Source organism: Sinohyriopsis cumingii, unplaced genomic scaffold, assembly GCF_028554795.1.
Source record: "Sinohyriopsis cumingii isolate HCF-2022 unplaced genomic scaffold, ASM2855479v2 utg001176l, whole genome shotgun sequence".
In the NCBI taxonomy this organism is placed as follows: Eukaryota; Metazoa; Mollusca; class Bivalvia; order Unionida; family Unionidae; genus Sinohyriopsis; species Sinohyriopsis cumingii.
In genome coordinates, this window is record NW_028315968.1 from 843293 (window position 1) to 855699 (window position 12407).

The 12407-nt window shown below is 35.5% G+C and overlaps 1 protein-coding gene across 1 annotated transcript in view; it reads right to left on the reverse strand.

Annotated features, from left to right (window-relative positions):
• Window positions 1-12046, reverse strand: part of LOC149772756 (melatonin receptor type 1B-B-like) — a 39007-nt gene extending 26961 nt beyond the window's left edge. The window contains exon 1 of the mRNA XM_089947291.1: window positions 11623-12046. Coding sequence (XP_089803417.1) covers window positions 11623-12046 — 424 coding nt within the window. The remainder of the gene's footprint in view (window positions 1-11622) is intronic.
• Window positions 12047-12407: the final 361 nt, after the last annotated feature.

Genomic DNA, 12407 nt, shown 5'->3' on the forward strand with positions numbered 1-12407 from the left:
AATGTCTAAAAATCAAACTTCAGAGAAGCTTGATTCAAGATGATTCTCTTCCTACGTGTACATATTGTAAGAAAAAAAGGACACTTTATTTCTGATTGCTACAAATTGAAAAATATGCATCAGAATTAAGACAGACCTATTCCAAATGCTCTTATTTCTAAGAGGTGAAGGTCAAGGTCATGTATTGAAATCAATACATTTGTTGGCCTAATAAACCCCAGTCTGATTTAGTTATGCAGAATTATAAATCATTCGCATCGAAGGGCTCTATATCACTCTTGGATGATTCGGCCAATTCTATCCTTATTACAATTTTAAGGAACATAGGAGCTTCTCAGAGTCTTTTATTGTCAGGTACTTTTGCCTTTTTCTGGGAAGTCTTCTTCTAATGAGAGTGTTCTTATTCAGGGAGTAGAGTGCGGGTTTGTTAATGTCTCTTTCCATTGTGTAAATTTGTCATCAGACTTAGTCTCAGGACCCGTGACAGTCGGAATAGTATCTGTTTTACCCGTCGAGGGCATTAAATTATTACTAAGCAACAACCTATCAGTAGACAAGGTTGTGGTTTATCGACATGTAACTGACAAGCCTGCTTGGATCAGAAAGTTGATCGAATTGAAAACGAATTCCCTGATTTATTTCCAGCTTGTGCAGTTACCAGAGCTATGGCAAAGAAAGCTCTTGAGAATGATGTTGATAAGGAAAGTATTCTTTTAGTTGACACATGTATTGGTCAGGCTTTTGATGAGGTCACTTTCACTCCTTGTTTAGATCAATCACAAATTATTGATCACAGTGATCCTCTTTTAACGACTCATTCTCTTTATTCTAAATTGGGTGATAAACGACAATTCCTAGTCGTTCAACAGGAAACTCCATTGGCTTGTCATTTAGGAATCAATAAAACTTATCACAAGTTCTTTACCTCTATTGGACAAAAATCAAAACTGATGTTGGTAAATACTGTACATCTTTCCATACCTGTCAAGTAGTAGGAAAACCAAATCAGAAAATTCTCAAGGCTCATCTGTAACATATTTCTTCGTTTTGACGTACCATTTTGTAGGATTATGGTAGAATGTATTGGTCCCTTACATAAAACCAAGTTAGGAAATCGATACCTGTTGACTATTATGTGTGCGTCAACAAGGTTTCCTGAAACAATTTCATTGTTCAATATAAAATCTAAAAAGTAGTAAAGTCTTTCATAAAGTTATTTTTACACAATTGGGCCTTCCGAAGTCCGTACAGTCTGATCAAGGGTCAAATTTCATGTCTGGAATTTTCCAGTAAGTTATGTACGGATTAGGCATTCAACAAATCAAACCTCCTGCCTATCACCCTGAGAGCCAAGGGGCATTAGAAAGATTGCATCAGACTTTGAAAAATGTGATTTGATCATATTGTTTTGATACGGGTAAAGGCTGGTATGATTGCATTCATTTCCTATTGTTTGCTGTTAGGGAATCAGTTCAAGAATCTTTAGGTTTCAGTCCCTTTGAACTGGTTTTTGGACACACTGTGCGTGTACCATGAAGTTATTGAAAGAGAAACCTCTTTCTAATGAAGATTCGGAAATTAATCTTCCGGATTATGTTTCTAATTTTAAATACAAGTTGTCAAAGTCTTGTGAGGTCGCAAGAGCAAATCTGCTCTCTACCCAATCCAAAATGAAGTCAAGATATGATAGAAAGGTGCTTTCAGCCTGGTGATAGAGTTCTGGCTCTCTTGCCTATACCACAAAAACTTCTTCAGGCCAAGTACTATGATGCATACACAGTTGCTCTTCAGGTCAAGGATTAGGGTCCCTACAGAATTGATAGGAAAATAAATGATTTAAATTACATCATAAATACTCCTGGGATGCGTAAACAAAAACAACTCTGTCACATCAACATGCTAAAAGAGTATATTGAAAGAGATAGCCAAGTTAAACATGCAAGTAATTTAGTTGTACCTGTCCCACTTAGTGAAGATTTAAGTGAAGGAATATCATCGGATTATACATGACAAATATTCGGAATTCAGAAATTATGAAAGAGCTGGACCAGAAACGTTCACATTTGCAAGAGCATGAAAGAAATGAACTTAAACAGTTATTATTATATTATTTATTATAAGCACTTATTTCCAAATGTTCCTGCAAGGATAAAAAAAACACACTTTTCCATGACATTGAAATTGTAAATTCTAAACCTGTCAAACAACACCTGAACAGGATGAACCGTCTCAAACAGGAATGCTTGAAACAATATCAGTATTTCCTGGACAATGATTTTATAGAGCTCAGTAAAAGTGACCGGTGTTCACCATGCGTACTTGTTCCAAAACCAGATAAAACTTTCCGTATGTGTACCTGTTATAGGAAGGTGAATAGTGTTACAAAACAGATTCATTCCCATTACCAAGAATTGATGACTGTATTGATAAGGTTGGGAATGCCAAATGTGTTACCAAATTGGACCTTCTGAAAGGATTTTGACAGATTTCACTAACGGAAAGAGCAAAGAAAATTTTGGCATTCGTGACTCCTGATGGACTTTACCAATGTAAAGTAATGCCGTTTGGGATGAAAGGGTCGCCGAGTACATTTCAACGGCTCATGAATATGATTGCCTCTGGTATAGACAATTGTGATGCTTACATAGATGATGTCATCATCTACAAAGACACCTGGAAAGAACATTTAGCAACAATTTGGAAATTCTTTGACAGATTCACAGATGCATGTTTCACAATTAATTTATTTAAAAGTGAGTTATGTCGTGATATGGTAGCTTTTCTAGGACATATCGTGGGACATTGACAAGTTAAATCTATAAATGCTAAGGTCAAGGCTATCTCTAAATTTCCCGTGCTGTTAAAAAAAAGCAACGGATGCGATTTTTGGGTTTGTCCAGATACTATCAAACTTTTTTCTCTCCAATATTTCTATAATTGCTGAACCCTTGACAAATTTATTAAGAAAGAAAAGCATGTTTCTTTGGACTGAAAAATGTCAGGAGGCTTTTGACAAGTTAAAAGGCATACTTAAAAGCGTTCCAGTTCTTACAGCTCAAAATTTCAGCGATCATTTAAACTACGTATTGCTGCATGTGATGTTGAGGTTAGAGCAGTTTTTATTTCAAAAAGTGAAAATGGTATTGGTCATCTAGTGTGCTATTTTTCTAAGAAATTAAATAGCCTCCAAAGACATTATTCAACAATCATAAGGAATATTCGGCTTCGATATTGGCAATACAACATTTTGAGGTTATCTAAGTTTTGATCCTTCCTCGATTATTGTATTTAGTGATCGCAACCCCTTACTTTCATCGGCAAGATGAAAAATAAAATTCAAAGACTATTAAGGTCGAGTTCGTTATTACAGGAATATAACCTTGACAGCAGGCACATATCAAGGGAAAATATAATTTGATAGCAGACGCACTTTCCCGTGTATAACAATGTATTATTTCATGTATACTGTGTGTAATTTATATGAGTTATTTTTAACCTCATGTATTATTTTTCCGTGGTAAAAAGAAAGCTTTACGTATAAATCTTTCTTTTTCTTTATGGTGGGGAGTGTCATGTATATCTGTTTTAATTATATCTGATGTAATAAATATTCATTTCAATTTAATTGTTTGTTGGTTTTATTTTTTAATTATTTTTTATTACATGCTATTGTAATGTAAATCTATTCTCTAGAAAAGATACTTTTTTCAGAAAATTGTTTGACCTTGACACATTTGTTTTATAAACACTAGGTCTTGATCTAAATCCTGACCTTGCTTCACAGTTTGTGGCAAACATGTAAGCATGTTCTATCTTTATTTTAAAATGGTTGGTTGTTTTCGAGGTCATGAGGGGACGTCGTCTTTAAGATGTAAACAAGTTTTGTATTTTTTATTTCTTAGAGTAAAATGATTGGTTTTTGTCACAATCGGTAGACGTGATCTTTAACAAGTACTTAGGTTCTATAAACTTTCAGAAGATGATCATGTGACCCCCTTGTTTACGTTTTAGGTTACGATGTAACCTCTCTTTTGGAGAGTTCTTCTCAGTTGCAGCTGGGCCTTTACTTACACTAAAAGTTGGATGTTGTGCTGTTTTGAGATATTTTAAAATACGTGGATTCAAAAGGATTAAATCCGTTATTTTTCTGGAAAATACAGGTACTCACGTACAGTTGTTGAACAAGGACAGTTTTTTTAATAAACATTTATTCAGCTATCAGAAACTGGAGTGATAATTCTTGTTTCTACAAGGAATATTATACTTCAGCACTACAGATTATAGCACTCGTCATCGTCTTCCATCTCGGATTCTTCGTCGGGATTCGAACGTGAACTAGGTTGAACATTTTGTTATTAGGACTTGTATAAGTTTATTCTAGGATTATTCTTGGATTATTTTTGGATTTGATTATACAAAACTGTAAGTTCATAATTTATCAGTTTTTGCAGAATTTTTCCAGGGAAATAAATTATTGTATTTTTTAAAGCTTGTAGTTTTTATTCCGTCTGGTGTTTATTTTTAATTCTCTATAATTAATTTTGCATACCTTGTTTTTTTTATAGCAATCCGAAATGACTTTGCTGATGGATGAGAATTGATTACATGGTTGTCATGCGAGTGTGTCTGCTACACATGAGTGCATATAACACCGATTAAGTTGCATCGGTTTTTGGAAACGTGTACGTAATCGTTATGTAATATGGACTAGTGTGTGCAGGCAAGGCGATGGGTGCCGTTTACTCACGGACCTGGGTTCAAATCTTCGTCTAGAAAACGATAATGACAAACGTTTCTTAAACTAAAATGTAGGGCTTCCAACAGGAATCGACTTTCATATCGAGTTTCATAACGGAATCGTGACTCACATGAAGCTATTTGCGCCAAAATGGAGTTAGAACCTATACCGCCTTTTGGAACATAGATAATATGTTTGACATTATATGGCATAAGGCACGTTTCACAACGCTCTCCTTGTGGGCGAACTCTTCGACGTAATTAAAGAATCATTTTCTGATATCTACAACATTGTTGCTAAAAATGGTACTAAATCTGAACAATCATGGCAATGTGTTCTATTAGGCCGTGTGCTTCTTCCCTTCACCCACCTGGTACATATCAATGTTAAAACTTCTGGAATATTTTAAATTCGGAGTTACCGTAGGATAAATTTTTTCTTCAACTACAACCTACGTTAGCTGATGACGATATTCTTGCAAAAACAGCCCATGTTCATTAAGAAACAAAGTATCACATCGTACAGTTGTATTCAGGAATTGTAAGATCTAAAGTCAATCAGAATAATAGTTACATTATTACTTTCAAATGGAACACTCAGAAAAATGATTGCAGTTTCATGCAGAAAAAGGTCCGAAGATTATTCTGGTTTCCCAAGCTACCGAATACGTCGGTATCTCAAAGAGCTCTGTCACGAAAGCAGGGAGAGGGAGAATGGGATGTAAATTAAATCTGTTAACTATTGCATGTTCCTGTTTCCAATATCTCTTTATGGTTGTGAAGCCTGGTCAAAAATTAAAGCGAAAAACATTAAAATATTTGATGCATTTCAGTATGAATGCATGGAGCTCATTCGTGAGATCAGATATAGAACGAGTGAACTCATTCTTGGACGGAGCAGAATTGGTGCTGAAATGATACAACGAAAGCTAAGTTTCCTTAGCAAATTATGTCAAATGCCTGAGAAGATATTCTCGAAAACTAATATTCAAATGAGATTGTATTCCTTATGCCCGACACTCGAACCCACTTGAGATCAGATGGTAGTGTTTGGTAAATGCGAGGGCTTTAGACCACTCGGCCACTAGGGGTCTCGACTTGATGAATAAAAGACTGATTTTTCTGTGGATAACGACATCAAGCTTGGAATAATATAACATATGTCATCATTTCGCACATAGAATAGATAACTCTGACCTTGAAAATATATTTCTTCATTCGATCCATCGGGATGTACCCAGTAAGACCACTCATCCTGTTGGAGATAACCATATCGCCCTCTTTCTCAGCTAGTCGAGACTCTGTAACGGATGCAGAAGAGCCGGAACCATTCTTCATCGGATGACACTGGTATGGTACCGGGGTTCAGGCAAACCAAATACGAAGATCTGGATTCTTGTTTATGTATGCATGAGATTGTAATTTGTGCATGTAATTGTACTCCTTGTCCTTGTCTGCACCATTTCTGTTTGCTGTTGTTAATATCCTAAAGAAGCAAATAAAGATGGCTTGGGAACGAACGGAAAATCTGTCCATAAAACTGTTTCTTGTAATCAGCTTCATGTTTTTATTTAATCAAATGCTTAGATTACTATTTATTTCTGTACTAATGCATCGATTGCAAAGGCTGTTCAAGATGGTGACAGAATGCAATGTTCGCTGTAAGATAATGATGAAACCTATGCTTCAAGTATTGGTCATGTCTCAAATGTTTCTTTTTGCTTGCATTGTCACGTGAAGCGAATAGGAAGTTCGTTTTTTGTACAGCATATACTATTTCTGTAGTTTTCAGTTAGCAATATCTTTGACCGATCCACAATTCGTTCTGTGAATGATTTTATTTCTTGTGAAATAATAAACTCATGAAATACAGCCAATGATTTGTAACTAGTATAAATTGAAGTGTCGCCTTTTGTCAAAACAAAAACAATCATTACAAAGAAATTTCATATAATAAGGATGCAAACATTGAATACCGGCTGAAAAAAGCACTGGTAGATGGTGTATATTATGACCGAACACATTCAAATGTATACAATTTAACATTATTTGTTATTACAAGGACTGAGTAGCGTGGTGGAGTATTGGCTAAACGTTCAACATTGTTCAAACTTATTATGTCTGTGTTATTTTGCTGATACAGCCTAACGGCGCAATTTGTATCTTACAAATACTGACATTATAATGTTTCATATGGTGGCTGAAATGTAATGAATTCTATTTTCAACAACTTATCTATTACAAGTACAAGTCTTCATCTGCGGCCTAATTAGGCTTCTACAATTTATAACCTGGGTCTATAAACACGAACTATGCCATATTTTCTATTTTCATATTAAAAGCTAGAGATAATTCCCTGGTTTATGATGCATTTCTACACTATTCCTATTAAAAACCCCGAATAGGAAATAACGTTTCTTGAATTTACTGAAACAGCTTTAAGAAGATAAAGTTTTAGTGGATCGACTACTACGAAATTTTTGGCGTTGTATTCGAAACCTAATATTATAGTTGAAAGCTCGCTAAAACATCTAAATTAGAACAACGTAATCTGTCACATAGACGTCACCGATGGGTCTTTAACGCCTATAAGTGTCCCAAACACAAATAAATCACCATCGTCGCACGCCACGTTAGATAATTGTGACGCTCCGTTATTACACGTGGTTGACTGTGCGGATGTCCTATGTTTTCATAAACAAAATTATGCCATTGACAAAAATGATGTAGCAACCTCAAACACGTAAATGAAAACGCTCGTTTCATCGATCGTGCTTGAAACGGAAGCTTTGACTGCATCATTCAAACAGCGACAAACGGTAACATATTAGTTTTGCATCCGAAGTGATTGGATAAGTTGGTTCATATCTATTTATGCAAAACGAGGACATCTCCGCACAGGCAGCCTCGGCTGGCTAAGGTTCATAACTGACTGTCGTCTCTTGCTTAAGACAATCGTAATTGTCAGAAAGTGGCATTTACGATCTTTACTAGCTCTTTTCTCACAGGTTATTGATAGGTTCTGAAATGCTAGTATAAGAAATAAATTATTATATTTACCGTTGCCACCGCTGCCATAAATGGCACAAACTGTGACAATTGAATAAAAGTCCATCATCAACAGGAAATGTTATGTTCAGGATAAAATGTCTTCTCAGTGCTAGGTGTAAATTTTCGTGATTTCTTTTTTGCCTCTTTTAAAGCGTTATTTTCATCGAACGTGTCCGTTGTTTGCCCTGTGTGGCTTTTATTTGCTTTGGTTTTTATGTCCTTGCATGGAGTAGTTTACACCTTGTATAATTTTCAGTCTTACAAATCCATAGTTTTATTAACTTTAGATCAGTTTTATAGCTTCGTTTCAAGGAACTGTTACATAAGAAAGCAGTCTATCATATATCAGGCACACGTTATCAAAATGTACATGTCATCTCCAACTGTTGACCTGTACATATATTACCCCAGTGTGGCACATTTGTCAGGAAGCGTCTTCGGCACACCATTACAGTGTAGCACAATGATTAGATAATTGTGCATTGGATAGTAGAACTTTCGATGATAGTATTTAGCAGGTTGTATTGATAAAACAAGCGTCGCAGGAAGATACGTTTGCTCTATAGACCAAATAGAATGTCCACGAATCCGGGATAAAACAGCTTCTTCTTTTTTTGGTAATGAGTGCTTAAAACATCTCAACCGTTCTTGAGTTGAAACAATATTTTCAATGTGGAAGCCGTTGCGACCGTATTGTATGTTTATCAAGTCAACAATCGTTCTGGATCAACTAGATATCATAAGAAGCTTTCTGTTGAAAACCACATGTCGAGACAACTTTTCGTCCATGAGTAGTATTTATAACAATATTTTCAAGATTTGTTTTTACAACACCCCATGTCGATATCACTTTCATCCAGGAGGAGTGGCTATAACAACTATGGCGACTATACTGAATATCAGGGACTATTTTCAGATCGGTATGACATTTTGGTTAGGAGGAAACCATCCCTGACATTCTTGAGCAAAAACAAGGTTTTCAAGAGGGCTGCGGTTTGGGCCATATTAGTTAGGACCTCTAGATTTCTGTCTTTGACAAGTATCGATAACAAGATTTTTAAGATGGCTGCCATGGCAGATCGGCCATATTTTATTTCAAACCAACTAGATATCGTTTGGCAAAAACTCAAGTCGATGCGACTGTCATATGAGAGTAGTGACTGTTAAGACAATTTTCAAATACTGGATGTTAAATCGACACCATTTGAATTTTAAGACTAACTTGACATTATAAGAAGTCGTATGGTGAGTAGACTATGCCTGTATGACTTTCCATTTAGTAGGAATAGTGATAACGAACTGTTCAAGGTTGCTGTCGTATATTACCACCCTTCTCATTTAGTACAAGTCTGAAATCAAAGAAAATCTTGTTGTAAAAACCACCTGTCGATATAGCCATCAATCCAGAATTAGTAAAGGCAACATAATTTCCATGACTGTCCCAATGAAAATAAAATAAAATTGGTACGAGTTTGGCTAAGTACCATTTATACATTAAGAGAAGTGTTCTGGTGAAATGATGAAACTCCTATGCCGAAATGAGTTTCCATTCCAGAGCAGTAGCGATAACAACATTTTCAAGATGTCTGCCGTTGGAACCATATGAAATATCAGATCACTAGCATGTCCAGTTAGTACAAACTCAGAATTAGTTCCAATCCTGCACAGGATTAAAGGTTATAACTAAAGGCCATTAGCTATAAAAAGAGATCTGGGAATATCGTTTGGTTGTCTTTAAAACACCAACCATTTTCCTTTTGAATAATGGAGTTAATCTGGCTTTGAAAGTAAACAGCGAGGCATTACTTGTCATGTACATATCATATAAGATTCCAAATTGTGCATGGCTACTTTAGAGGTAAATTATAATATAGAACTGATCGCATCAATTATTTCTTTGATATTTTATTGTTTCATATGTGCACAATCAGACAATACTAATGTCTTCACAGTGAAAATTCATTTCTGTATTCAAGAACAGGCAGATGTAGTGTACTTTGCGATTTTTCGGTACAATTTCCCAACACACACGACCATTCATTTTCATTAGCTCCTTGCTTCAGACGGCACATAATTTTCCAATTAGCGATCGAGAGTATTTGTAAAATCAAGTCATCTCAAAGTCATTTAAGGTCGTTAACTTCCTCTGGACTTCCGGAGTATTTTTGTGATGTAAACAACTTCTCCCTGTGTCTTGTCCACTTGTAAAGATACGACGAACCCAGAGAATATCCATAAATGACAAAACAGATCTTATTATTTTATGAATAACGTTGGTGGCATAGCTGAAAGATTTCAATAACGTACATCTAAACAGTCCTTCTGATTAACTAGTTTGCATTATTTTTCCACAAACAGTTTTCAGCATTTTTTGTGTGGCAAAAACATAGCATTAGTCTCATTCCCCCGACATTAGTACCATACAAAATTGATAAGTGAATACAATAATCAATGCTCTAAGAAATGATCAGGAAACATTCAAGAATAACTAGCATTCACTGATAAACTCTACGGTTTCAACAGCGATGGAATAAATCAGGTTCACAAGGGGCAAATGATAAGGAGCAGAAAGTTTGCTAATTCTTCTGACAGCAGTATTGGAATCTGCCTTTTGGTCATTTGTGCCTTAAAATCGTCAAAAATGAAAGAAAAGAACAATATTACATATATCTTTCTTTAATTGAATACAGAGTTTTAAATTTAAGTTGATTTTGTCAAAAGATGTTATTTTCACCATATTTAATGACATTTTACAGACAATACTGCCACAAGGCATCTAGTATAAAGAAAAGGAAAATAGACTTAATTAGCAAATTTTCTATAATCAGCATCAATTAATGCCCCAATATATTCGGAACATCATGGTTGATGACCTCAATAGTAGAAAAGCAATTTAGAAAATTCAAATTTTATGTTAATGTTCCGATCCGGATTTTATCAGGTTTTAAACTTTAAAGACAAGGTATATCTTGCTTTAACACGTTAGTAGTCCTTGATAAAGAAAGTGAAACGAAACATCATTGAGCAGGTTTCAAATGCCTATATTTATATTTATCAATATATCTGATTGATGGGGTTGATTTGAGTTTATACAGCTAGACCTTAATTCTGATGTGCATCTCATAGAAGATTGATAGCTTTGCATGGCTACATTTACTTACTGGGCTTTACATGTGACCTATACAACAAGAGCTAATAGCCGTTTGCAATTGTTTATTACTTTAAACTTTATTTAGTGCCTTTCTTTCTGAAAAATGGCAATTCATACAATATAGAGCTTCATTTATGTATGAAGAGGACATGCCGGGGTTAATATATTTTGTAATATTCCAAGTTCATTTTCTCAGCACGCACACACAAACATAATTTTCAACCGCGTCTGCTTTAGGCAGCACATAGTGTTTCTAATATTGGTCAGAGCTAAATGTCAATCCACATAAGTAAAGGACATGTAAACACTTGTTAGAATACTGTACCTTTTAGAGTTGTAGAGCAAACAACTTTCGCTCTTCCTTTGCCACTTTAAATGGTGTTCCAAAACCTGCTAACCAGAGCCATTAGTAAAAGCTCATAAAAGCATCTGTTCCGAAAGAGTAATGATACGAATATTTGGAAGAAGACCGCAGTGCGAGACACATTGAATGTCCAAGTGGTACCAGTTACATCATATACGAACTAAATCTTGAGGTGAATGTATAATACAATAGGACAATATTCCGGACTGATGACAAACTCATAACCTCTTCTGGTCCATGACTGTATTTCATAGTTTTGAAAATTATATGAGAGAGAGAGAGAGAGAGAGAGAGAGAGGGAGGTGGAAAGGAAATTTACCTATAATCATGATTGCAGCATTCCTTTTGGTATAAACTCTCTTGTAACAAGCAGGTCTGCAAACCAGTATGTACCGATTGATGCTAATATTACAAAGGGACATAATACTGGCAGTAAGCGTTACCATATTAATATAACCCGAGACTGTGCAAATTGTGTCGGACAAATCCCACGATCCTCTGATAATTGCATACACTGTAAGAGGCATGTTTATGAAAGACACTAGTAAGTCCATACCGGACAAACTTAAAATGAAAGCGTTTGTGATCGACCTTAGTGAACGTGACCTGCAGACAATAATCCAGAGGGATATATTTCCGATTATAGCACACGCGCATATAAGAATGAGAAAGAGTGCATTGGTAACTTGTACATCCTCCATGAAAACCGAACTTCCATCTTTCAATGCATTGCTGTGATTCATCATTCATGCGTGCCATACGAATAATACATAGAACCATCGTCCACGTTTTGTTCTTTTATTCTTTGCAATATTCCTAAATTTTGAACTTGCCGAAGTTGCTTTTAACCATTACTAGGATTAATCCGGAATGGAAACTACACAAAAACAGGTTAACGTTCGACCTCATGACTTTCAAACTTAGTAATAAAGCGATAACAGAGCACAAACCACCTCTTATAAAGAGAACGGGGGTCAATTAGCTGAAGAATCTGTTGAAATGTTTATTTTGTTGTACAAACATAGAACTCATGGTTAGTATTGAATATATTAGTCAATGGCGCATTTGTATCACTCCTACAGCTCTATATTGTGGAAGGCGTTG